The sequence below is a fragment of the Lepisma saccharinum genome, chromosome 1, assembly GCF_977018435.1.
Source record: "Lepisma saccharinum chromosome 1, izLepSacc3.1, whole genome shotgun sequence".
NCBI lineage: Eukaryota > Metazoa > Arthropoda > Insecta > Zygentoma > Lepismatidae > Lepisma > Lepisma saccharinum.
Genome location: NC_139229.1, coordinates 212,865,545 through 212,892,743, shown reverse-complemented (window position 1 = coordinate 212,892,743; position 27,199 = coordinate 212,865,545). Strand labels below are relative to the sequence as shown.

Genomic DNA, 27,199 nt, shown 5'->3' with positions numbered 1-27,199 from the left:
TAGGCCTACAAGTTGTATCGGGTGAATTGTCTGTTTGAAAAGTGTTTGTATATCATTGAAAGTTTAAATAAATCTTCGAGTAAAATATCTTAATGATCCTTCATTTCAAACCTACATAGGTGATAATTAAAAATAAATCCTACACCACAGATCTCGCAAGGGCTTGGTCCTACTAACCCTTAGAAGCCTTTGAGAAGTCCAATAAAAGGGTTGTAACCGACTAATATAAAGCCCTAAAGGCAGAAGGTGCGTGTCATGCTCACAGACAACTGGAAGAACTTCACCATGGAGAACATTGAAAATCATATGGTGGTGCAATACTTCAACATATGATAAAATATTTTGTATTGGACAAACTGCATCTTTTATAATCAGAGAATAGCATTTTTGTATACAAATTGCATCTAAAACCAGTTGTTTCATAAAATTATCAATTAATAATTAGAGCACTTACAGTAATTTATAGACATATTTTTGGTAAATAAAAAAGCAAAATTTTGGTACAAAAACAGTCAATTTCGGGTTCAAAAGTGGTAAATAAAATGAAATTTCGCTGTTATAGTGGTGAAAAAGTGGCACATAAAATGACATTTTGGTTTTAAAAATGTGAATATAATCCCAAATTTGATTTTAAAACAGCACTTATTACACAATATAAACATATCCCTTCTAATAGCACATTAAATCATTACCAGAATATTAAGTTAATTCCTGCAAAAAGGTACCCCATTTTTGTTTCTCAAATATTTACAGCACAATTAATCAATTTTCTGTGAATTGCATAACTCGCAGGATAATTCTGACTTCAGGAAGTATCGCGTCGGTATATAAACTGTAAATTTCGTGTTTAAGAGTCTATTTTGCAGTTCATTTCGCATCATTTCGTGACAAGACAGGGTAGGAAAATGCACCTCACACCTTTCAGGAACATGAGAAATTAACATTACAATGTGTTATTTAACATTTCGTGTTTTCGTCAAAAATGAAATATGCATGCCTCTAGTAATTTATAATAAACACTTAAAAATCCTAAAATGGAGTTTATAAAGTCCTAAATACCTCTTTATTTAGCATCTAAAAATCCATTCCCTACCTATGACACAAATAATAAAAAACACAAGAGGAAAACTTGAAATGAACAACTGCATTAAAATTATTTGCAATTTCATGACATGCAATTATATGCATGTTATGCTTAAATATTCATGAATGTCTCAAATGTGCATTTATATGCACCATAAAACATCACCAGGGCAATCCAAATCAAATCAGGTGAAATGTTGAATGCATATGAATATCCACCATGGACAAAAACATGGAAATATCCACCCCCCTAGTTAGTATGTTGAAGCACACATAATGGCCTGAAATTTTGTTTGAAAATTGTCTGTAAAACCTAGAAAAGTGAGGGAATTTGGTTTCCCAAATAAATAGGGTCTCGGTTAAAATATTTCATGTACCTTACACAATTTTAAGTAAGAATTTTTAATATTAATAATCTTGGTGTAGTCAAGTATACGTATAGACATCCATCAGTACATTTGAATTTCGAGCTGCACCTTTGATTTAAAATTTCTCCCTGGTTATCTATAATCCATACATATTTAAAAAAAATCTAGGTTAGAATATATTTTTTGAATTAATTTTTTGTGTTCTTTTGTATGGTGTGTAAACTCATTCCTACTGAATAATTGTTTTAGACGTCAGTTTCTTCTTTGTATAAACTTGTGTTAATATTTTCTCATGAATTTAATGTATCTCATGTATTTATATGATGTTGATTTTTTTGTTTACTTTCATCAGAGGAATGTTTAAGGAGACCGGTTTTCATCAAAAGGTGGTAAAAGAAGATGATGGCACACTCAGAAGGAAAGTGATTTTCGATGATGATGATGAAACAGCTGAATGGAATGCGGAAGATAGTGATAATGAACAAGATGAAGAAAGTGAAGACAGTGATGAAGATGCAGATTCTTTATCCAGGGATGCTGTATCCAGTGAAAGACAATCAAAATTTTCATCCAAAATGCCATCGAAGAGAAAATTGGTATGCTACACACACACACATATATGTATATATTTATTTTAAATGTGCTCTTTGGAATGACATTCCTCATTTTATTGTTTTCTTTGATTCTGTATCTAGGGCTGAGTCGATACGATACCACTTTCAGCCAATATGCATACTGTTGCCTATACTCTTACAGAGTTCCATTGATACTCATGCATAGAAATTGTAACAACTAAAAGTTCAAAACATTGATTAATATTATTGTCTAAGCATTTCACTCGAATTATATACATCTACATGGTTTAAAATATCTGAGAATTACATAAAAATATTAAAATATCTAGTATATATCATATTTATGCATGTATAATGCACATGCATGAATAATGCGCACCGTGGTTTTTGACGGGGAAAAGTGACAAACAATTATATCTCGTATGTAATGCAGAGTACAATTCAGGTTCAATAAATGGCTTTCACTCTATTCAATGAATTGCCAGTTTCTTTTCTATGTGGATCACTCCCCCCCCCCCCCCTTTTGTCTTTTCCTCCAGCATGTTTTTAGCATCTCAAAGCTTTCACTTTTGTAACCACATTGTTTATTCTGTAGTAGAAGAAAGCGACATCAAAAATATGTTATGGATTTGCAGTGCCCATAAAGTTATTTTCTATTATTACTTGCCCGACCAATACCACTAATACACATCCTGTGTGACATAAGGTGGGTGCATGCTTGAATTCTGCCAGAACAGCGTCACTTTTCTTTGTGTCCCAAAACGTTCAGTTACAAAGTGAAAAATCATGCGAATAGCCATTTCACTTTTTTTTTTTTTTATATATATTATTACTGAAGAACTCCAACCTGGTAATTTATATTTGCGCCTGTTGTTATATACCTGTTATTCACAGTGATATAGTAAAAACATTGTTTCATATTGGCTGTCTGAATTATTCCATGCATAATACGCACCACAGTTTTTGGGGGCAAAACTTTTGGGGAAAAGTGTGCATTATACAGGAGTAAATATGGTAAACACAAAATCCATTTTCCCCATAACACTGGTGCAAAACATAGGAAAAACTTCAATTTTTGCATAATTTCCAGAATTTTTTGCAGACTCAACAAATGACAAAAATTCCAGAAAAGTATCAATAGATAAATTCCAACTCATGATTTCAAATGCCACAGGTATTGATTGGCTGATAACGATACATCGGTTCAGCCCTAATTTTTCCCTTCTATTACATCAAATTACACAGTTCAGTTTTTTTTAATACCAAGATGGAAAAGACTTTCTGTTTGCATAGTGTTTTCTTTAAAAACTTACATAATTTGAAGGTTTGCTGCCTTCATTATTTGCAGGTAGATAGCATATGACAATGCAGACAACAAAGTAATATAGTGGTACCCTGATTTTATGCTCCAGGATTTTACATTTTCCCACATTATACATTCAATCTTCATGGTCCCAACATAGCAAAATGTTAGAAAATTTTCCTCGATTTTACATTATCCCATGTTTAAAATTTTTCAAAAATGGTCCCATGAAAAAAGTAAAATTGAGGTTCTGCCATAGTTTCTTCAAACATGGAACCAGGAAGTCTCTTCCATGTTGGTACAGTATAGCAACCATGTTTACCATGTTACATCGTGATCTTTCATGAATGTTTGCATAATCACTGTTATGCAAATATATGACAACAAATAATGATGTGAGTACAGTTTGCGCGGAAAGTATTGACGCCACACCAGTGAAAGCAAGAACCACAACAGATGTATACACCAAACAAACAACAAAATCAATGTTGTACTACTCACCTTGTAGTCAGTATTTTGTCGACCCTCCTTTATGCTTCCGGCATTCTGTCAGTCGTTTTGGAACACTCAAAGCCAGGTTTTGGAGGAGATTAACTGACAGATTGACCCAAATGTCCCTTATGGCAGCTTCTAGCTTAAGGAGTGTAGATGTGTCCATGTTCCTTAAACGTCGCTTCATGATAGACCAAAAGTTTTTAATCGGGTTGAGGTCAGGGGCTTTGTCCTTTCCAATCATCAAAATAAGGGACACAAGCATCTTTGAGCCATGAAACCACACTTTTGGCTGTGTGACAAGGAGCCCCATCCTGCATAAAAAAAGATGCTCCACCTTTTTCAAAGGACACTTCCAAAACATCATTTAAGAGCTCAAAATAGGAGTACTGATTCATGGTCTGGTTTTTAGGAAGAATAACTAACTCTCCTACACCACCATAACTAAAGGAACCCCAGACCATAATACTGGGAGGGTGTTTTATAGTTGGATGTGTGTACTGAGGAAGGGTGGGATCATCACCGGGAGAACGGTACACTCGCTTGGAACCACTACCAGTAACAAAGAAAGTGGCTTCATCACTCCACAACACTTCTTTCCAGTCATGAACAGTCCAGGTACTGTATTTCTTACAGAAATCCCATTTTTTCTTACGATGCTTCTCTGTAAGGCGAGGTTTCGGGCGAGCTCTGTAACTGCGTAGCCCTAAGTTATCATGGATCTTCTCCTGAATTGTCCGGAGGGACACATTATCAAGCAACAGAGGATTTTTTTCTTTCAGTTCCCTAGCTGTTAACGAAGGTTGGTTCCTTAGCTGCCTTTTCATGATGTGCAGTGTTTTTTCAGACACTTTCCTAGGCCGACCAGACTTAGATTTTGAGCAAGGCATTTTGACCCCACCTTCGTCCTTGAAGCGTTTCACCAAACGTTGCACTGTTCTCAGGTTCACACCTGTTTGTGTTGCAATTTCTGTGCTTTTTATGCCTGCTCTAAACAAGGCAATCACGTGCTCAGTATCACCAGGCTTCAATATGTTGTAAGGCATCGTTTCACACACAAAATCAACTCAGAACACACACACAAGAGCCCAAAATTCACAGGTAATACCACACGCACGTGCGCACGTACAACAACGTCTCCCACTTGAAACTGAGCAAGTTGAAACTTGCAGCTACGAACAAAGGAAGATCGCAGGTGGTAGTTTACTGCCCATGAACGACAACTGTTTTCACGGTGTCGTTTAGGAGATAGTCCTATGTAAAAACGCGAAAATAATTTACGTCAATACTTTCCGCGCAGACTGTAGAATTTCTTTCTCTTCATTATTCACAGAATTTCTTTCTCTTCATTATTCACCCTATTATCAAGCAGTTTATCAGAGGATTTTCAGGCATGTATTTTAATTTACAATTAGGAGCAGAGACACGCGGTAGTTGATAAATACAGAGAAACTAGTACTCACTTTATCTGAAAAACTGTTTTCTTCTTCTTCGTTCTATTAATTTCAGTGGGGTGTAGGGGTACCTTCCACATAGGGGCTCAAAAGTCAACCTCACTTTCACGTTGTACACCCTGGACTGTAGACTAACGAGGCTCTGGCGACTGGCACTATGGCCAGTATAATTTTGTGTGTGTTGTCCTGTTTTTTGTCCTTGTGTGTGCTGAGTGCCCGTTTAGAGCCTCAGCTTTTAACAGAAGTCAGAAGATTTTTAGAGTTGTCATTTGTAATGATAAGGGGCTGGCCCCTGTATAATGTGACGGGTGCAAAATAGCCTAAGTGCTGATGCACCCAAAATTTTAAATTCAAATTAATTTCAGTGGCCACTGCCACCATCCTCGTTGGAACTTCCAATGATTTGATTTTTTTGTTGTGAAGTTTTGTCTGAAGAAGACCCTGTTAGATGGTGGAAATGTTACGTTTTTATGTATATTTTTATACTATAAAAGTTTGCCTTGGTCAGCATTTTAATGTTTTATCAATAAATGAATATTATTGAAAGTGATTTTCAATAATTGAATATTGGCTGATAAAAGTATATCAGAACAGGTATTCATGTCAGTCAGAATTGAATTAATACGTTCTCTGCCAGAGTGGGTTCAACAATTTTGCCTCCGGTGCCAAAGTGGTTATTGGACTTTATTTCTCAAATTCGAAAATTTACTCCCCATGCCTTGTTGGTTATGCCTTGTGTACATCATTGTTATACTCGTGACTGACGGCACGCTAGGAAGAACAAAGTCAAGCCACATGTTTCGGTCATAATGACCAACATGGTCTGATTGGTGTGTGCCAGTTTCAGTCATTATTACCGACCTGGCAGAGAACATGCTAAGGGGTTCTGGCCAGTTGTGAAATGTTGCACTGCACACTTGTAACTTTGGCTCCATTGTAATCTTATTCTGAAAGTTTAATGGCAATTCTTGTTGGGAGGTTTGGGAGCTTCCCTTGTCAGCTGAAAGAAGTTATCAGTCACTACATCTGAACAGGTAATTTTTTCTTCACCACATCAGTAGGTAGAACATTTTGAGTTTTATTTCATCAGCTATGAAGAAAAATAATATATTTTGATACTCTTCGCTTCCTCATATTATGAGAATAAGTAAATCAGTAAGGTTTAGATGGGCAGGAAATGAAGCTCATAAAAAACGAGGAAAATTGTTTTTACTTTCATTCTTCTTTTAGAATTAGCTTGCATGAAATTGTTACAGACAAAATAAACTGGGTATTACTTGTACAGTGCATGTGGAAATGCACATTTGGGTTTGCAAGTGCTAGAGAGTGAGTTTGTTTGTTATTAGATTGGATAAAATCTAATGTATTATCAAATCCTATTGCTTCAATAACTACTCTTTCTATTAATTGAATTGCATGTTAAGAACATGCTTTGATTATTCAGAAATAAACCTTTTCCTTTTTCTTTTTAATTCAGGAATTTCATAGATCTTGTTAGAATTTATTTTGATAAGCAATAATATTCTTACTTGTCTCTCTTTATCTAGGAGAAGTCTGAAGAAAAATATGTATTTGCAAGCAGTGATGATGAATTGGAGATGGATGATAAACCACCAAAGAAGAAACTGAAGAAAAGCAAGGATGAGAAAAATAGATTGGTTACCGAGTCTGATGAGAAGAAACAAAAGAAGAAGAACATTGATGATAGTGACATTGAATTGGACGATGACCTTGGAAGTGAAGTGTGTTCAAGAAGAGAGGACATGCATGAAACAAACGCTACAAAGGGATCAGAATCTAATAAGAGAAAGGAGAGAAAGAACAAGAAACGAGAACAGGGGAAGATTGATGAAGGTGGCAGTGCTCTTGAGAAGGAGGAATGTGCAAGAACGGAAGATGTGTTTGAAGCAGAAGCTCTATCTGTGCAGAAGAGGTTGCTGAAAGAAATGGGAAATGACACTGATGAAGATGATGATGATTTCAATATTCTTGCTGGAGAGTGGGGTTTGAAGAAAGATAAAAGTAATGAGAAGAATGCTGAAACAGAAAACTGGAAGTATTACCAGACAGGTTCTCAAAGGGACCAAGAGATTCACTCGAGAATTTCACAAACCCTCGCCGTGCTAGAAAACAAATCAACACAGTCATCAGAAGAGAAAGTTAAAGCTTCGAGAACTGCAAGCTATTCAGAGGAGTCAGGTGAAGACAATCTGGAATATGATGATGAAGGTGATCCAGTTAATAGTGAAATTGATGAAGATGATACAGGCAACAGTGAAGATGTTACAGGCAACAGTGAAGATGATGCAGATGACAGTGAAGGTGATACAGATGACAGTGAAAGTGGTGCAGATGACAGTGAAAGTGGTGCAGATGACAATGAAGATGCTGAGGAAGAGAAGGAAAATGATGATGCTATGCAGTCTGCAATCAAGTGGAAAGAAAATCTCATGCAGAAGGCATCGGATGCCTTCTATGACAGACAGTCAAGCTCAGCCAATTTGATGAAGCTTGTGTATGGTAAGGATCTTTACTTTCTGTTGATATTTCATTAACAGCCTGCATGCTATCCATTGAATCTTGTACTCTTGTACTGTTTATTGTTTAAATTTTGTAACTTTGCTCCAATTGCTTTAATTCGTGAGCATCTAAACTCTCTTCCCTTCCCCACACACGTGAAAATGTAAAAGACAATCAATTTCAACCACATAAGAGTAATAGTTTTTCTTGTATGTACGCATTGCTTGCATTATAGAATTATTTTCCTGTAGTTTACGGTTATTACAAGCATAAGAAAACAGTTTTTCTTTGTGACGTTTCAGGAGAACACACGCTCCTTTCATCAGACATTTATTTTCATTTTGACTAAAGATACAGTTATAACAATGGTTAGTAATTTTTAAACAAAAAGAATCTGTTATATAATGGATGTTGTCAATGTTACATTGTTGTAATATAGCAACTTAACTGTGAAAAAAAACAGTCTGTTTTATTTTTATTTAAATTATGAATCCAAAATACCATTGTTATAACTGTATCTTTAGTCAAAATGAAAATAAATGTCTGATGAAAGGAGCGTGTGTTCTCCTGAAACGTCACAAAGAAAAACTGTTTTCTTATGCTTGTAATAACCGTAAACTACAGGAAAATAACACATAAGAGTAGATAACAGAGCTGAGGTTGTTGAGTCAGTAGGGCATCTGACTGCCTGGATTGGGTAATTTTGTGTGTCATGTTTTCAAGCAAGGTCCCTGCCGCTTTGGGCTTAACTTGCCTCTCTCATGGTACCTGGGGTCGAGGTAGGGATAAAGGCAGCTAGAACGGTGCTAATCACAGCTACCATATGCCTCCACGACATGTTGTAATGTGCAGAGGATAGGGAAGAAAGGGGAATTCCGTATTTACTCATGTATAATGTGCACTTTTTTCCAAAATTCTTGCACCCAAAAACTGTGGTGCGTATTATGCACTGAATTTTTTTTTTTTTCATGTTTCCAGAACCCTATCATGTTATATATCATTGTAAATCTTGAAAACTGTAGTTTCTGAATCTGGCAACAGTATTCCATTCAAGATGGCGACACTAATGTGCAATGCAGTTGAAATAAGCTCATCACAAAATGAAGGAACGTTCTGATTTTTGTGGTACTTTGGATGAAAGAAAAGATAAGGAGAAAGAAAATAATAATTAAAATGTATTCCTGGCCAAATAATATGACATTTGTGGAGTGTGTAAATGCCTTAATGAAAGAAATCTTGTTCTGCTAACTGCTAGTTTAAGGGTCCTGAATGGGCCTCTTACATGTTACGTGTATCACGGAAAAAGTATTTACTTTTTTCAGAAAAAGTAAAGAGAAAATTAGCAAAACCATGCATAAAAGTTTAAAGGCAATTTTCCACAATTTTTCACTTTGTAATATAATGTTCTGCAACACAAGTAAAGCAGTGCCATTCGGGCAAAATTCGAGTATGCACCTCCCATCACATGCTATGTGTATCAGCGGTATTTGTTGGGCAAGAAATTACAGAAAATAACTTCCTGAGCACTGCAAATCCATAACGTAATTTTGATCTCCCTTTCTACTATTACAGAATAATTAAGGTGGTTAAAGAATGAAAGCTTTGGAATGCTAAACAATGTGGAGGGAGAGGGGTGGGGGGTGGATTTGGTTGGTAACTTACTGTTTACACAAGAGGATATTCTCCTCTTGGTCCACATAGCAACAGGTGACTCATTGAATACGTACGATGTCACTAGCTCTTGATTAGCATAGCAACAGCTTTACGACCTACAACTAAGAAAGCCATTTTTTGAACCTGGATTATACTGCACATTATACACGAGATAAAATTTTTTGTCACTTTTCCCCATCAAAAACCAGGGTCGCATTATACACGTGTAAATATGGTATTAGTAGATAACATTGATGCTTGGATGCATGGGACTACAACCATCTTCAGAATGGTATGTGAGACTCTCGTCTACTGGGAGTAGTCCCAAGTTGGTGATATTCCTAGAGAATACTATCTAGGTATGCACACCCTTTGTTCGATCTTTAACGTGAGTTTTGTTTCGAATATATGAAATTTTAATCATGTCTGGGTATATGAAATGCAAATTACGACTGGTAATCTACTTATTGAAATATTTTGAATAAAGGAAGTTGTAGTTAATTAGGGCTGAACGAATACCCATACTGATGCTTGAAAATTTTTACAATTAAAACTTGTTCAGAATATTGATTAATATTGGTGTGCAAGTATTCCAATCTAATTATATGCATTAATTTACCTGAAGTTCAAAATATTCAAGAATTACATCAGAATATTAAAATACCTGTTATGTAATCACAAATTTGTTTTTCACACTATGTTGGTGCAAAGTAAATGGAGACTGAATTTTTGCATAATTTTCAGGATAATTAGACTATATGTAAGTGTCACGTGACTTTTTTGCAAACCCTGCAAAAAATCAAAATGCCAGAAAAGTATTGGCTGGTATTGGTAAATAAAATCCATCTGACATTTTCTAATACTGGTATCAATGGTATCGACAGATACATTGGCATCAGTATAGGCTCAGTCCTGTAGTTAATACTTTTTTTCTTGTGTTCATACCTTCAGGCAGACATTCAGAATTGGAGGATGAAACTGACAATGAGGATGGGAGTGAGGCAATAGGAGAAATTTTCAAAGTGGTTAGAAGAAAACAAAAGAAACAACTTGAAGAGAAGGACATGAGAGATGAAGAAGAATGTTCAAGGTTTCCAGAATCTCAGTTATTAGACTGGATGGAGCCTGAGGTAAAATAACAGTAATGTCTTGGAATTTGTTTTTATGTATAAATATAATTGTGCTGTTAGGCTTCCCCGATGATGTAGTGGTAATGTTGTTGACTTGCATTCAGTACTCAGTGGAGGTGCATAGTGGTTCAGATCTCACTGTAAACTGTATGTGCAGTCTTGATTAATCTCTCTGTGCATAAACACAAACTAAAAAAGGAAATTATTGTAATTGCCCTGTCAGGAAAGATTGAACATTGTTGTAGGCCTAACTGGTAGACAATTGTTGTAGGCCTAACTGGTAGACAATTGTTGTAGGCCTAACTGGTAGACAACCCTGATAAAGGTTAAAAGATTCCAGGTATAATGAACCATACAAGGTTTCACGATCGTGAGAATTGTAGAAATTCTCTACATTTTTCAATAATCCCATAACAACAATAAATTTTAATGAATACCTTAGTAAATGATAGCATTAATGTATAAACTTGAAGTATTATTTTTAATTTGATTTAATTTTGGAAGTGTTTGTATCTAACTTAAAGTAATTGTCTTACTTAATATGTAATTTTAATGCTTATTGATTGCTTATCCCTCCTTGTGGATATGTAGGATGCGGCTATAACTTCTATTTGTATTTTATGTCGCATTTCTGCCATTTTTCACTAAGTGCGACCTTGAGGCTGTGTAGTTATTACATGAAGTTGTTGAAGGGATGCTCATACCCAGGCTGGTACTCGAACCTATCCTCCCTTCAGTTATATGTGTTGCCTAAGTCTACAGAAATGAGCAAACTTCAAAAGCAAGTTTTAATTGGAAGTTCTGCAATCACTGGAGAGTTAGGTAACATGCATAATGCATTGCAGGGAAGCCAGTATTTCAGGATCTGCATGTCCCATTTTTATTGGCAGTGATTGTACAGTGGAAACTCAAGTTTAGGTTTTTCTCAGGGTTCAAGATGAAACAATTTAAACTGCAGTAAAATGTAAAATCCAGGAATATGTAAACTAAGGTTTCCACTGTATTAGGAGGACAGTGTTCAATGCTGATAAACCCATTTTACTGTTTCAATAATCTATGTAGTAGCATATTGATTGCTTATTCGAAATAGAAGATTAGAGAGAATAAAATAACTAAGCAGATTCTGTTGCTTCACATAAGTCTATCAAAAAAATTGAAAGGGACAAATTTTGGAATACAGAGAGATTAGCATAGCATCCTTTCAGTGCAGATTAATTTCAAAATATTGACCACTTCTTGTTGTTCACTTGTTGTAGGTGAGAGAAACAATACGTGACTGCTTTGTAACAGGAAACTGGAAAGAGTCAGAGGATGCAGAAGAACTTCTCAAATTGGACGATGAAGATGTTTATGGAGACTTTGAAGATTTGGAGACTGGCGAAACTCACTCTGCTGCACAGAAAGATTCAACTGAGGGTGATGGTGAGTGATTCAATGTAAAGTGAGAGAGATGAAAGAATGACAGTAAATTCCCTTCAGGATGAAAGAATGACAGTGAATTCACTTCAGATGAAAGATGTTTTATAGAAATACTTTCTTGGAAATGCAATTGTATTTTACCGTTTTTTCTGCATCTTAGAGACTAATATTTTTTAAAACCATAGTTGTTTCTATAATAGATGTTGTTGATGCTAAATCTAAAACTTGATCAGTGCATCCAATTTAGCTTTGAACTGTGTTAACTTTTTCTTGGAATCATTTCAGTATAACATGTAGCCTCTGTATATGAACTTCCTCCTGTTCTTACATTAGCCTTGCATCTTTCTTTCTCTTCTGTGTTTTTTCTCCCTTATATCAACATATTACATTTGTCTCATCATGTGCTATTGATTTTTGTCAAGTGGGTTGTTTTTGTTTGCACATGGATTAATTATATACGGATTTATTACCAGAATAATGGGCAAGAAGTGATGTGTAGGAAGTGTCTCAATTAATTGAAACTCAAAATCTGAGAATGTGGTTTCTCATTAGTTTCACAAGGTAAACTGCTTTAATGTCTCTGTACAAGAGCCATATAAGTCAAACTGACACTTTTGATATGTTGGAATAACGGAAGACATTTGGGCACTTAGGAAATACTTTTATTTCTGAATGTAACCCTTCACTAATACACTTATCCTGTTTGGATAACAGCAATGTAGAATATTTTTCAGTATGCTGAAGTCATGGATGGATTACTTGCTTGTCACTGCTGAAATGCTGGTCTCCGAGGAATTCCTGTAAGGGTCCAAACAGGTGAAAATGGCTTGGAGTAAGGTCTGGACTGTAAGTGGTGTATGGAAGTAATTCTGACATGAGTTTGCACAGTGGCCAATATGCATAATTTTTTTTTTCCTGGAGACCGTTACGTATATCTTTGAGAACCTGAAAGCATTAAACACCATGGATTATCAGGACTGTGCTGTATGCAAATTTTTTGCAATTACTTAAAGCATCCAAGACCAATTGTAGACTCTCATTGCTGGAACTTTGTGTACTTTTTTGGTATATTTTAGAATGGTTTAATTTCTTTTATAGAGAAACCTGTAGATGACAAGTCTCACAGAGAAAAATTAATGGAGAAGAAAAGAAAACTAAAGGAAAAATTTGATGCCGAATATGACGAAGAGGAAGGAGGAACCACATATTATGATGATCTAAAACAAGAAGTAGATCAGCAGACACAGGTGAGTCTTTGTTTAGAAGCTTAAAGAATCAAAATATGAAAAAAATAGATGCACTATATTGACCTTAAGTCGTGCTTCAGTGTGTTCATACCCATCTGCTCATTGCCGAAAAGCCAATATCAAGACCGTGCCATGACTCATGTTGTCTGTTTGAATTCACATGTGTTGTGTCATTCATATATGTTTGTGATTGTCCCTTCATCCATCTAATCTCCTCTTATCACCATTCGTCCTCATCTTTGCAATTAGCCAAATGAGGAAGAAGTCCAAAGTAAAATAAAACAAACCAACTAGACCATCATTGCTGAGGAGGTGCAGCACACTTTCCCTTGAGTCATTTATTCACCAAACCCAAACGCTTCTTCAATAACAATCCTCAACCAGTTTTTTTTTATGTGTGGCCATATAAGTAGGAAGTTCATCTCTAGCATGCTTTCCGTCATCGCCTTGTAATCAAGGGGTCCTGGGTTCGATACCGGTGGAGGCACCATTGCACTGTGGTTCAGATCCCACTTTAAAACTGTAGGTCCAGTCCCGATTAAGTGGACTTAAAACACCAACTCAATCTTGCATGCTTTCAGGTTCTCCATCAGAATTTTATGCCCTATTGAACACAAGATATTTTGTACTTGTGCCACAAATCAGTTAGGGTTGGGCCAACAGTTCTAGTAAAGTTTCAGCATTAGGGCAACTTTCCTACTTTGTCCTGCATCATCATGCCATGGCCATTTTTGATGTTCTCTTTTTCACTTAACCTTACCGAAATTCCGTGTAACTTCAGAATATCATAAACTGGAGAACCTTTATCCGAAGTCTGTCAGTGCAAATCTTGTGAGAAGGATTTGCCATGGGGGAAACAAAAATATATTATAATAGAGCTATCCATTTTTATGCCTACATTCAATTTCACTCCCCCATTGCATTACAACCTGGTTCATAATGATATGTAGCTCGACTACAAGACATGTCTAGCGTGAGTGGACAAATCTAAATGCGAAAGGTGGCGTATGCATGAAACTACATTGCAAGTTTCAGATCAGTATTTTGCTTGTATGTGTTCGATTGTTCATTTCATTTCCTTTTTTTTGTGATTTGTGTTAGCTTCAAAGTGGAGCGAAGATAATTATGTGGGAAACATGCATTACACTTGCAGTTGTTGCTCCTAGGTTTTCATTGCATTCACCCAGATGGCACATGAGCACTTGCATTGATGGTCCTGACTAATGCAGATGAACTGCAGTAGTTATTCTGTTGCATTATTTCTTTCTACTATTTGCATTTAACACACAGTTCTTGTTTGCAGCTAAACAAAAGTGAATTCGAAGGCTTAGATGACAATTTGAGAGTTCAATTGGAAGGTTTTCGACCAGGAATGTACTGCAGAATAGAGATCGCAAATGCACCATATGAGCTCATTCAAAACTTTGACTCTACTTATCCTCTCATAGTGGGTGGGTTGCTACCTGGAGAAGAAAACATTGGATATGTTCAGGTATGTTATGTAATATCTTTCTTATACACAATGTCTACAAATCTGGAAATGCTGGAAAAAGTCAGAGAATTTATTTTTTCTGGAAAAGTTATGGCAATGTCAGGGGAATTACCCTTTCTTCTGGTAAAGTAGGTTTTTTTTAAACAAAAAAAAATATAGAAATTTTAATTTTATTGTGGACAAACTATACTTCAGATTGATGTACTGAGTATTACTGGTAGTAGAGTATAAATTGTATAGTAAATATTTTAGGAAAAGAATCAGTCATGCTTTCAACTCTTTAGCATGTAGAAATCTACTATGACAATAATAGTTATAGGTATTTACCACTTTTTTTTACAATTTATGGTAGATGCTTGGTAGATAGCTGGAATAATATATTACTGAATTTTTACTATAATTATGTATTAATTGCACTATAGTTGTTAAGCATTTTTAGTAAAGAATTTTTTTTTATCATCATTTCAAGTGTTACACAGAAACTCACTCCTGATACTAGCTTCCCTCCTCCTACTCAATAGACAATTATTATTCAGTTTGTCTTTACATTATTACATGTCCATGACAGTCAAACAGTTTCATTTCAACAATCAATGTACAGTATACAGTGGAACTCCGATTTTACGTTCCAGGATTGTACATTTAGCCGTATTATACATTAAATCTTGATGGTTCCCACATAGCAAAATGTTAAAAAATTTCCCTCCATTTTTAATTTTCCCACATTTTAAGTTTTTACAGCTTGTGCCCCTGAAAACCGTAAAATAGAGGTTCCACTGTGTACATAACCTTCAATATTTCAGAAGTAAATAAAGATAGAAGGTATAGTATGGTGTACTGAATGATATGCAAAACATCAACTTAATTCTAAGAAATCTTTTCCAGTTCATCCAACATTCATTCATCTGTTCATGTCAAGGATTGAACTGTTGATTTCTTGAAAGCTACTACAAATGCAAAGTTAAAATGTTGTAACTGACAGAAAAACCAACTAGAGTAATTTGATACTGAATATCTCTACTGATCTGCCTGCCTCTCTGTCAATGAGAGGTTAAAAATGGACATTTGACATAGTAGCAATCTATTCATAACTGAAATAAAAATATAATATATTTTGTGAATAAAATGCTGATAAGAAAAGACATTAGTTACCTTGATTTTACTATTAGAACAGTACAAATACTACAAAAATAAAATTTTGTGTAGTGAAATCAGAATCAAATTCTAATTATTATATAAATTATCCTCAGTAGAAATTCATTAAAAATGTATATTATTGATAGCATGCAATGTTAGCTGGACTTCCCATTGTCTAGTCTTTTACCTATACTTAAGCATATCGCCCACACAGATCGGAGAAACGCGACAACAGAACTTCTGTTTGCTTCTATTGAAGCATGGAACAGAATCGCGGAATTTCCATGCCAGATGCCAGCAGGTTTCTCGGGTGGAAAATTTCCTTTGGCCACGTCTCCAAATGCCCTCTTGTGTAATTCCACGTCTCTTCATTTAGCTCGGCAAGCATCATGCTCCTCGCTGCTGTAGCCAAGCATGGAAAATGTTCTGTTCAGCTCTGTGGTTCGGTGTGTGGCGGCTTGGTACATGTGCGGACTACCCTCGGAAAGGCAGATGAAATTTTTCACTCGGAGGTTCAGGGTGGCACATTTCCGGCATCTCAGTGGTCGTTAAGCTTTATTCTAACGCTACGTTTTGAGAGAGCACATCTGCTTTTATCTTCAGGTGAACAAATTTGTTTTTGCCTGTGGAGGGGATCAAACCTGTGATTAGTACAAATCTAACCAAGTGCTCCACAGAGCCCCCCAGGAATTCTATACTACTTTTTGCTGCAATTATGGTACTATTTCTATTTTCTGAGAAGAAGAAACCATATTTGCTTGAATTAAACACTGGGTTTTTGGGCCATTGCTGTGAAGCCTATTTCTTTGATTTTCCTTAGTGTCTACTTAATGTCACTAATATTCAGAGATTTATTAAAAAATATCAATAACCAATAAACTGGGGAAGTGCCACAAAGGCCTGATTAGTATCCGTGGAATATATTAGTTACATAGTAAATGCATCTCCTACTTGTTTTTGTTATTTTTTTGAGCCATAAATCCTTTGCCTTTATACTCGATAAAAATTCATAATATACAAACCATGCGATGCACAAATTCAACAATTTATATACATTTAAACCAGACAATTCTTAATTGGAATCCATGATATATTTAGGATGTACTGTGTTTCAAACAGCCATTATTATTCTCTAACAGTGTTTTTGCTATTTTTCCTTTAGGCTCGAGTGAAGAAGCACAGGTGGCATCAAAAAATTCTCAAAACTAAGGATCCATTGATAATATCTCTTGGCTGGCGTAGATTTCAGACTCTTCCTTTGTATTCTGTTCAAGACCACAATTTCAGGAACAGGTATGATGAGACAAAATATAGTGCACATCTTTCCATCCCTTATGTAGACAAATAACTACTCTTTAAAAAATCATTTTTCATTATTTTTTAATTCAAAATCATGTATACCAATGGCAGACAGATGGATCGGTTGGAACTTGTTCCACCTCATTTTGAAGAAAAGGAAGATGGCCAGAAGGATTTTTGTGTGTGTGTTGGGGGGGGGGGGATAGGAAACAACATCAAATACTGGGAAATTCAATTTTTGTGACTGCAGGCATAAGCAATTTAAGTTGTGCTTGTGACCTGCAAGGTTGCCAGGTGAAGAACAGAGATAAAGTTGGTCCAAAATAACATGGTTTACTAGCCATGCTTGTTATAATGTGTGACAGATGTAGTGCGGATAAGTTGAAGTACATGAAAGAGTGGTGAGAATGAGAGATTGAAGTAGGTTAATTTCAGCAGTGAAAATATTGAAACCAATGTCTCATCCAAAGGCCTCACCTCCTTCACAGCCCCATCCCTCCCCAATGAATTCTGCATCCTCTTTAATATTCACACCTGTGCTTGTAGCTTTATATAGCAATATTTCTGGGAAAACCCTCACTCCAGACTACAATTCATGGAACCCGCCCCAGTATCCTCCAATTTTGCCCCCCCCCCCCCATCCACTGACTACCCACTATCTTTGCCTCGCTTAAGCTACTCCACAACAAACTCAACATCACCCCTTCCCAGCAAAATGCTCTTCTGACCTCCAGAATTCCACCCTATATGACAACGGGTCCTCCACTGTGATCCTGAATTTTTGGAATAACCAGCCTGAAGTCACTTTCCAGCTAGTGGACCCCTCCTACAAACCTACCAGTGTTGATCTATCAACGACACACATGGGCAGAATTCAGGATTTCATTCACACCCAAGGTCCTTCTGAGGGTCTGATGGCTTTACCATATCCACAATCACCTGCTGAACCCTGCCCCCAACTTTCTACCTATTGCTCAAAATTCACAATCCTGTTTACCCTGGCAGACCCATTGTGCCAAGTTACTCCCCCACCAGAAGAATTTCCACCTTTGTGGACTTCTATCTCCAGACTCTTGTATAAGCTCTGCACTCCTACCTTTGTGACAGCAGCTACTTGCTTCAGATAATGAATGACCTTCCACCACTGCCCCCAAACACTATCTTTGCTATCATTGATGTCACCTGTATACTAACATCCCTCACTTCCATGGTCTGTGCTGCATCAAATTCTACATTAGCAGCAGCAGACCTAAACTCCACAATCCCAGGAGCAGTCTGGCCCACTATGCCTCACCTCCAACAACTTCACCTTCAGAACTGTGGCACAGCTGTGGGTAATCTTGAACAGGACTCGATAACCAATCTTAGAAACCACACTTCTACCTCCATTTTATTGATGGCATTTTCATGTTCTGGGCACATGCGTGCCACCTCCTCCCACCCCCCTCTCTCTCCCATTAAATTTCCTAGACCAACTTAATCACTTCACTTTATGAAGTTCACATGGACCCACTCCACCAATCAAATCACTTCCTGGATGTGGATGTGCACATTGAGGAAGGTCATTTGAAAACATCCATCTATGTCAAACCCACCAACCACATGCAGTACTTATAAGTCTCCAGTTCTCACAAAGAAAGCAGCAATCATTCTCTCTGGCCCTCTGAGGACAATGCCTCAATACCTCACTAAACTCTCAACGAAACTACAACCTCCACCTACATCAAACCTTGATCAACAATGGCTATCATCTACCCTGGTATCCAAACAGATTCCAAGCTTCCTCGTACACTCTCGCCAAGAAACCGGACACCCCTGTACTTGTCACCCAATATCAGACACACCCTACGTTCCCTTCTCCCCATTCTCCACAGTGATCTTAATGCCAGAAACTTATTTTCAAGCCCCCCCCCCCCCACCAAACTCCATAACATTCTGCTCCACATTACCCTTTCACCTCACAACCAATGCAACCACAGAAAGTGAAGAACCTGTTACATTTTCGTCATTTCTCATAACCTCCACATTCACACTGTCACACCTCAAACATTATTATATATTTTTATCTGCAACATCTGTGATGGCTTTTACCTGGGGGTCAGGTGAAACACCACTCCCCCATGCAAAACTTGGACTTCAGTGTTGCAATTCATACCAACAATCTTAATATCCCTTTCAATGACTGCTTCCAAGTAGTGATCACCTACCACTTACCCCAATTCACCAACACCTCAGTATGACAAAGATGGGAGAGCCTTCATATCAGCCATGAGTGCAACCATACCCCCTTGGCCTGAATAAGACCACTGAATTACTTTCCCAACCAACCCCATTTCCAACCTTCCTTTCTTTTCCTCACATCAACCCCCTCCCCACAACACACCCTACCATTCCCAGTTTCGACAAGCCTGGTGAGAGAACAGTGTTTTTCCATACTGACTATATATTTGATCTGAACCTGGCAACTTCTCAGGTTGAATACTCACTTCCGTTTTCACAGTCTTTTTTTCTGCAACTGAAGATGCAGCCTGCCTGATGAATGTTTCCACAGACAATGATTTACAAACATTTGTGAAAGTAAGAAAAGATTACAGGGAAAAGGGAACTTGGATGGAAAACAAAATTCTGTTCTACTTGTACTTCTTGGCACACTGTTGTTTCAGCTGTGGCCCAAGCCTGAACTGTAGAAATATATATACTTTCCTCCACCCTACGAGAGTAAGATTTATTGTCCAATTATAGTTAGTAGTTTGAACTAAACAGTTTAGTTTACTGAAAGAACTTCAAGGTAATTTCAAATCAAAAACTATTCACATTTTGATTTATATGTGCTTTGAATTGAAATTACCTTCATATTCTCCAAACTTGGATTCATTAAGTTTACCTGTATACTGAAAATTGTACTTCAATTTTATGAAAATGTGATTGTAAAATATTAGACAATTATAATGTTAACTATTATCATAATGTTAACTATTATCATTAAAGTAAGATATTTCTTCTGTGGAGTGTCCAGTAAATGAAAACTGAAAAAGACAGGAACAATAATCATAAACTACAAATTCTTATTTTTAAAATGAATTATTCAATTTTTTGGTATCAATTTTGCATCATGAAGACATACCATAAAGATTAAAGATATTATTAAGAATCGAATATATGAAGTAAGTAACAATTTTTTTTTTTTTCCAGGCTCTTGAAATATACTCCAAAGCATTTACACTGTACAGCACACTTTTGGGGGCCTGTCACACCACAAGGAACAGGATTGTTAGCAGTACAAAAGGTTGCTGGAAAACAGGTAGGGTATGCAAGGTTAATTTCAAATATTGTTTATCGATTTCTTGTGCTTTCACCCTTAACATGCAATTGTAATATAATTGGATATAAACCCCAGACACGCTTTAACTTTTCTCCAAATTTTCGAGTCTACCAAGATCCTTTTCCTGAAGTGAAAGGTTTGCAGGAACTCACCACCTGCCTTTGATGTAATGAAAATATTTATAGAAATATTGTAATTTATGGGAAAAATTTGTGCCTATTAGAGGCTTGGCAGAATAGGCCCAGATTCAAGTTTTTCCCCATAAATTACGATTTTCATTTTTCAAAAAGTTGGTTCTTCAGAATATTTTTCCACATAATATTTTAAAGTCCAGGGGACCAAAAAATGTCAACTTCGAGTTATCCAAACTTTTCAAGATAGCACCTGTTTTTCAGGTGGAAATAAATTAGAGCATAAATTACCCCATAACGGATGTTTTAAACTTGGTAATATATATCTCAAAATAAGCTTTATCTGTACTATGTAATAATATTGTAAGAAAAAAAACACAAGAGCAAAAAGAACTTTCTGGATTTCACTAGAAAGTCTTTAAAAAATGGTATTTTGTTCTAATTGTGCACATTTGTTGCTCTTCCACGAAATTCTTACAATTCTAGTTCCTGATAAACTTGTTTGTACTGAGACCTACAGAAAGGAAAACAATCTCTCATTTAATAAAAGCGAGACTCTTAGAATCTCCACAGCAGTTATACTGGGTCCAGCAAAAGTCTGGAGATAATCGGGCTGAATGAATGTTGGCTTTTTATATGGGTCTACTAGAGCATTGTCCGTTACAGGATTAACTGGGGAAATAAGATCTTTTGGGAGAGACAACACAACCTTTCTCGGCACCAGACAAAACAGGGGGAGGGGTCAAGTGAACAGTAAAACTTTCCTTCTTTCTATCACATTATCAGCTGGAAAATTTCATTCTGGTTTGGCTGTCTAAGTAAAAGAAAAAGTCTTTCTTTGCTTCAACCAACTTCATATTCATCACCCTTTCCAGTGAGCCGTCCAAACTCTTCCTTGACTTGCATTGTAATCTGCACATACATCTTGCAATTTATTTGCACAGAATGTGGATCCGAGGACACATTAAACAGTGCCGCACTCGATAATCATTCAAATCAGACTGTTGCTAGCCTAGGGTATAAAAAGAAAAAAAAAAGGAAAGAAAATAAACACTGATATGAAACAAATGCAGTGGAATTCCAAGGGCTTCAGCATAAAATTGATGGGATCGTTATTTATTCTCACGTTAGTTGACAATTTATTGTTGAATTTCGCCTTAACAGAAAGTCATTTTAACTCTTTGTTTTCTTTCTGGAGATGGAATTTTGTTATTGTCTAATCAAAACAGCTTTGTGAGATTCAAAACAATGACTTTGACTTTGCTTGGATGAGTCATTGCTGTTATTTGCAAGCGTCATCTTTGCAGATGCTAGACGAATGCCAGCCTCAACACAAACAGAGAGACAGGTGTAAAGTTAGAGCAACAGGTGGCGGAAGAAAATTCTCGGCATTTTAAATATAATGCAAATGCCAAAGACAGAACTTTTATCAGCAGTGTGAAGAAAAAAGAAAATTATCCATCTTTACGTTTTACGTTGTTAGTAACAGATATACGGGCAACATTTCCTATGCAAACAGCAGCATTTAAACAAGAAAAGGGATCTGAATTGTGCAATGATCGCATTGCCCTGCTTCCACCCTTGGGCATAATCAGCCCACGAGAAAGAAAATCTGGACTGAAACACACTGTATCGACCTCCCCCCCCCCCACAATTGCTAATAAAAAGAGGGAGAAGTCACTCATCCAATAGAACACTTTTTTTGGCAAATTTTATGACATCTGCAGGAAACAGAAGTTATGACATACGTAAGATCAAGGTAAACTTTTGTCGGAACCTGGATGACAACACATTAAGCGTGTTCATGATCTTTAGTTGGCCTACATGACTTTGATTATCTGTAACTCAGTTTCCTTTTTTGATGAAGTGTTACAGAGAACAAAGAATATGTTTTGAATGAAATCGTTTACCGGAAGTTGTCGGTTGCCAGGCCAAGAGTTGTTCACACACAGTGAAACTCTAGTTCAGAGCTAGACGGATGGGCGAGACTTCAAGGTCCTACATGTCTGTATCTTGGAACATTCCTGAGATCTTCTCATATTTCTCTTATGGCACTGGTGAATATTTCCAAGGTGGTGCATTCAGCGATGAAAGCTTGACCTGCCATGCACATTACAAAGAATGCAAGCCCATTGGGCCTTTCGCCTTTTGGGCTTCTTCCACCGAGTTGTCAGCAGCTGTTAGGACAAGGAAACAAATCAAGGTCAGTTTATAATAATATCCAAGCTCTCTCTCCACATTCTACCTTGTCTTGACGTATGCAGGTGTCTACTTCAAATTAAACGAAACCAGTTTTGCCAAAGGGTCTGTAAACAACTTCGTATTAAAAAGTATCCGTATTTCGGTTAATCCATACTGAAATACATTAAAAATCCTATCTTATCGGCTGGAGAATGGGAAGAACTTTGGATTAAAGGGTACTTCGGGTTAACCAATATCGTATTAATAGAGGCATGCATATTTCGTTTTTGACGAAAACACGAAATGTAAAATAATGTGCTGTTATGTTAATTTTTCATTTTTCTGAAAGATGTGAGGTGCATTTTCTTACCCTGTTAAGTCATGAAATGATGCAAAATGAACTGCAAAATGCGAAATTGACTCTTAAACACGAAATTTAGAGTTTATTTACAGATGTGACACTTTCTCAAGTTTGAATTATCCTGTGAGTTATGCAATTCACGGAAAATTGATTCATTTTGTTAAAAATGAAAATGTTATAAATATTTGTGAAGCAAAATTTGGTGCCTTTATACAGGAATAGACTTAATACTCTGGCAACCACATAAATGTGCTATTAGAAGGGATATGTTTATTTTGTGTAATAAGTGCAGTTTTTAAATCAAATTTAAGATTATATTCACAATTTTAAAACCAAAATGTCATTTTATATACCATTTTTGATCTAATTTTTCACCGCTATAACATTGAAATTTTAATTTATTTACCACTTTTGAACCTGAAATTCCCTCTGTTTTTGTACCGAAATTTTGCGGTGCCTTAACGTAGTAACGAGGTTTTCCTGTAGTTGAAGGCAGGTGTTCATGCAGATTCCCTGCAAATCGCAACTGATTTGGTGGCTATTTGGAGTTCGGTGTAATAGATCCAAACTCCAAAATTTCGTAAAAAGTATGGTATTTTTTTTAAAAAAAGATTCTTGGGAAGATTTTTTAAAAATATTTGTATGGGTGCCACATGACGTTGAAGGAGAGTCTTTCATTGTGATTTCCTCCAAAATCTCAAGCAATTAGCATCCATAGGGCCAATGCATGAACCAAATTTTCCCCCAAAATTTTATACACTACTTTTTCTTAAGTGCATTATTATTTTTTAATATTTTCCCACAAAAAAGCATTGAACTATTTTCAATATGATTTGTACGATTGTAGTGCTACGTATGAGATTTTTAATTAATTTTGTTTTAGTAGTGAGACCATAAAAACCTTCCAAATAAGATTTTCTTTTTGTAAGATTTCAAATTTTTTATTCTTCTTTTGTTAACTCTCATTGTTGGGAGATAAATGTTTAAATTATTTCATCTCTCTATGGCAATTAGCTCTCCTATGATTTATTTTTTTAAAGCAGCAGTGCACATTTGAAAAGTGCATGCTTGAAAACCACCTGTCCTGAGAACTTGTCAACATCACAAGTGGCCATCCGTTAAATACCTGATTGCAAAGTTGTCATCTTTTCCCTTTATTCACAAGGTTTTCAATATTTCACGGAATTCATGAAACTTGCTTCTAATATTATGCACTTGGTGAGAAAATTGTAAAATACACAATATTTGTTTTGATTTGATTGATTTTTTTATTTTTGTTATGGGCACTTCAACACATAAGCTATTTTAAAAATGTCCTAAATCAATTGCTAGAACTAATGCTGTCATAGACTAACAACTAAAAACATGTTATCCCTGAGGATCAATTTTTGTTTTATTCTCCACATGATCATCATGTTACAATATAATATAGTGAATGTTACTATTAAAGTGCTTTTTGTTCTTGGAACTATGTTTGATCTTCGTTCCTCAGAACTTCTTCAAACTCTTACACTACCATCACCCTCCCCCCTTACCCCTCCCTTACATAGCTAGTCACTACTACACTAATGTATAGTGACTAGTATAGAGCAGAGTTACTAGCAGTGTAAAGTTGTGAGAAACCAGGGAAAAACATCGCGGCAAGAAATAAAGCCACTTTAATATTAGTAACATTTACTGTATTATTTTGTGGTATGCAACAGTGGCTATGCTAATTACTAAGATCATTGATACACTTAATTATGGTAAAGTGAAATCAGAGTTCAAAAAATAACAATGACAAGTAAAAAGTAATAATAGAAGGAAAGATATAACACCAAAAAATGTAATCAGGTCCCTGTCCATTGTATTTTTTTATAACTTATTTTTTAAGCATGATACCTTTTCCCTCATCTCTTTAGCTGATAGAACCTGAGATTTCTTATTGTATTTATCTGATGTGCTAACTATACTTGGCAAGGCACTTTTACACTTAATAGTATATCTTTATAGAAATCTCTATGTATAACATGTAAACTGTTCCTCATACTTTTCCCTATTGTTAATATCTTACAGCCTGACTTCAGGATAGCTGCAACTGGCTTAGTTTTAGATCTTGATAAATCAACTCAGGTGGTGAAAAAGCTGAAATTGACTGGCGTGCCTTTGAAGATATACAGGAAAACAGCCTTCATTAAGGGGATGTTTAATTCATCATTGGAAGTGGCTCGTTTTGAAGGGGCCAAAGTAAGAACAGTATCAGGCATCAGAGGTCAAATCAAGAAGGCTTCAAAACCAGAGGGAACGTTCCGTGCCACTTTTGAAGATCAAATTCAATTGAGCGGTAAGAAAGCAAATTTTTGTAGGTGTTTCTGTTTAACATGAAGCATTCTACTTCAACTAAAATTATGATTCAGAAGTAAAATTTGTTCTAGTGAGATTTATGTCCAAATCATGTGACAATTCACGTGTGCTTGTTTTGCATAGTAAATGCAGAATATACAGTTTTCCTTTTCAGAAGCAAAACCCATGCAAGTAACCTCATTGCATATGCAAACCATTCATGTTGTTCTAAGAACATTTAAAATTTTATATCTGATCGGTTATCAGTAGAGGCATGCAAATTTCGTTTTTGACGAAAACATGAAATATGAAATAACATGCTGTAATGTTCATATTTCATTTTTCTGAAAGGTGTGAGGCGCATTTTTCTACCCTGTTTTGTCACGAAATAATGTGAAATGAACTGCAAAATGCGAAATGTACTCTTAAACACGAAATTTACCGTTCATATACCGACGCGACACTTTCTGAAGTCGAAGTAGCCTGTGAGATATGCAATTCTTGGAAAATTGATTAATTCTGCTGTAAATATTTGAGAAGCAAAAATGGACCCCTTTACACAGGAATAAACTTAATACTCTGGTAACTACATAAATGTGCTATTAGAAGGGGTAAGTTTGTTTTGTGAAATAAGTGCAGTTTTTAAATCAAATTTAGGATTATATTCACAATTTTAAAACCAAAATGTCATTTTATATAGCACTTTTGATGTGATTATTCACCGCTATAACACCGAAATCTTATTTTATTTACCGCTTTTGAACCCGAAATCGACTCTGTTTTTGTACCGAAATTTTGCTTTTTTATTTACCAAAAATATGTGCCTCTAGTTATCAGTGTTGGCTTTTGTATTTTGTAGAATCTTTAACATTAATCTTCAAATATGGTTTCAGAAGACCTTGTTTGGACTACTGTTTGATTGTATCGATGTGTTAACTAATATTTAAAATGTAATGTAGAAGGGCGTGTTTTTGTGTTCCCAAGCAGATTGACATGTGTTCGTGGTAGAATATTGGTCATTGTTCACTTCATGGAATGAGGCTTATGATGATGCAACAAATGCCAAGACAAAAGGACTGTGGGATTAAATTCATGGATTTCTCATTTAGACTCACTCAGAAGAAGGCTATGAGAGATAATAAAGTAGAATAAGCTTTATAACTGTTTACAGGTCTCTGGCACTGAAAGTTGAAGCATTCCCTCACAGTTCTACCAGTCAATCTCAAACCTTTGATGTAATGCCATCGCCTTGTAATCAAGGGGTCCCAGATTCAATACCCAGTGGAGGTATATAATGGTTGGAATCCTACTTTAAACTGTAGGTCAAGTCCCAATTTACCCATGGGTGCATAAAGTGAACTTAAAACTCAAACAAAGAAACAAATCCTTGATGACAAATTGTACAGTTGTATGTGGAGGTGATTTGATCAGCACCATGCTCCATCTCCCTTTACCTACTTGTTAGAGACAGTGAATCCCAGAGATGCTCCATGCAGGTCCATTGCTTGAAAAATTCGCACCTGAAATCATCCACCTCAGTGGGTCTCCTGCGTTGGAGTCAGATGCTCTACCAGAGTGGCTACTCACTGGGAATTCCTTGAATTCCAGGAATTATTGGCTCTGGGAATTCTGCATGAATTTTTCTCTGTAGACTGGAAAAATTGCAACTTTTATTAATCTAAATCAAATCCCATTGAATTTATACCTATT

At 36.1% G+C, this 27,199-nt stretch overlaps 1 protein-coding gene across 1 annotated transcript in view; it reads left to right on the top strand.

Moving 5' to 3' along the window:
• LOC145978942 (ribosome biogenesis protein BMS1 homolog) overlaps window positions 1-27,199 on the top strand; it is an 82,490-nt gene that overhangs the window by 31,355 nt on the left and 23,936 nt on the right. The window contains exons 9-17 of the mRNA XM_083111951.1: window positions 1,804-2,047; window positions 6,823-7,795; window positions 10,400-10,578; window positions 11,835-12,000; window positions 13,096-13,244; window positions 14,548-14,736; window positions 17,036-17,166; window positions 20,365-20,473; window positions 25,223-25,490. Coding sequence (XP_082968077.1) covers window positions 1,804-2,047; window positions 6,823-7,795; window positions 10,400-10,578; window positions 11,835-12,000; window positions 13,096-13,244; window positions 14,548-14,736; window positions 17,036-17,166; window positions 20,365-20,473; window positions 25,223-25,490 — 2,408 coding nt within the window. The remainder of the gene's footprint in view (window positions 1-1,803; window positions 2,048-6,822; window positions 7,796-10,399; window positions 10,579-11,834; window positions 12,001-13,095; window positions 13,245-14,547; window positions 14,737-17,035; window positions 17,167-20,364; window positions 20,474-25,222; window positions 25,491-27,199) is intronic.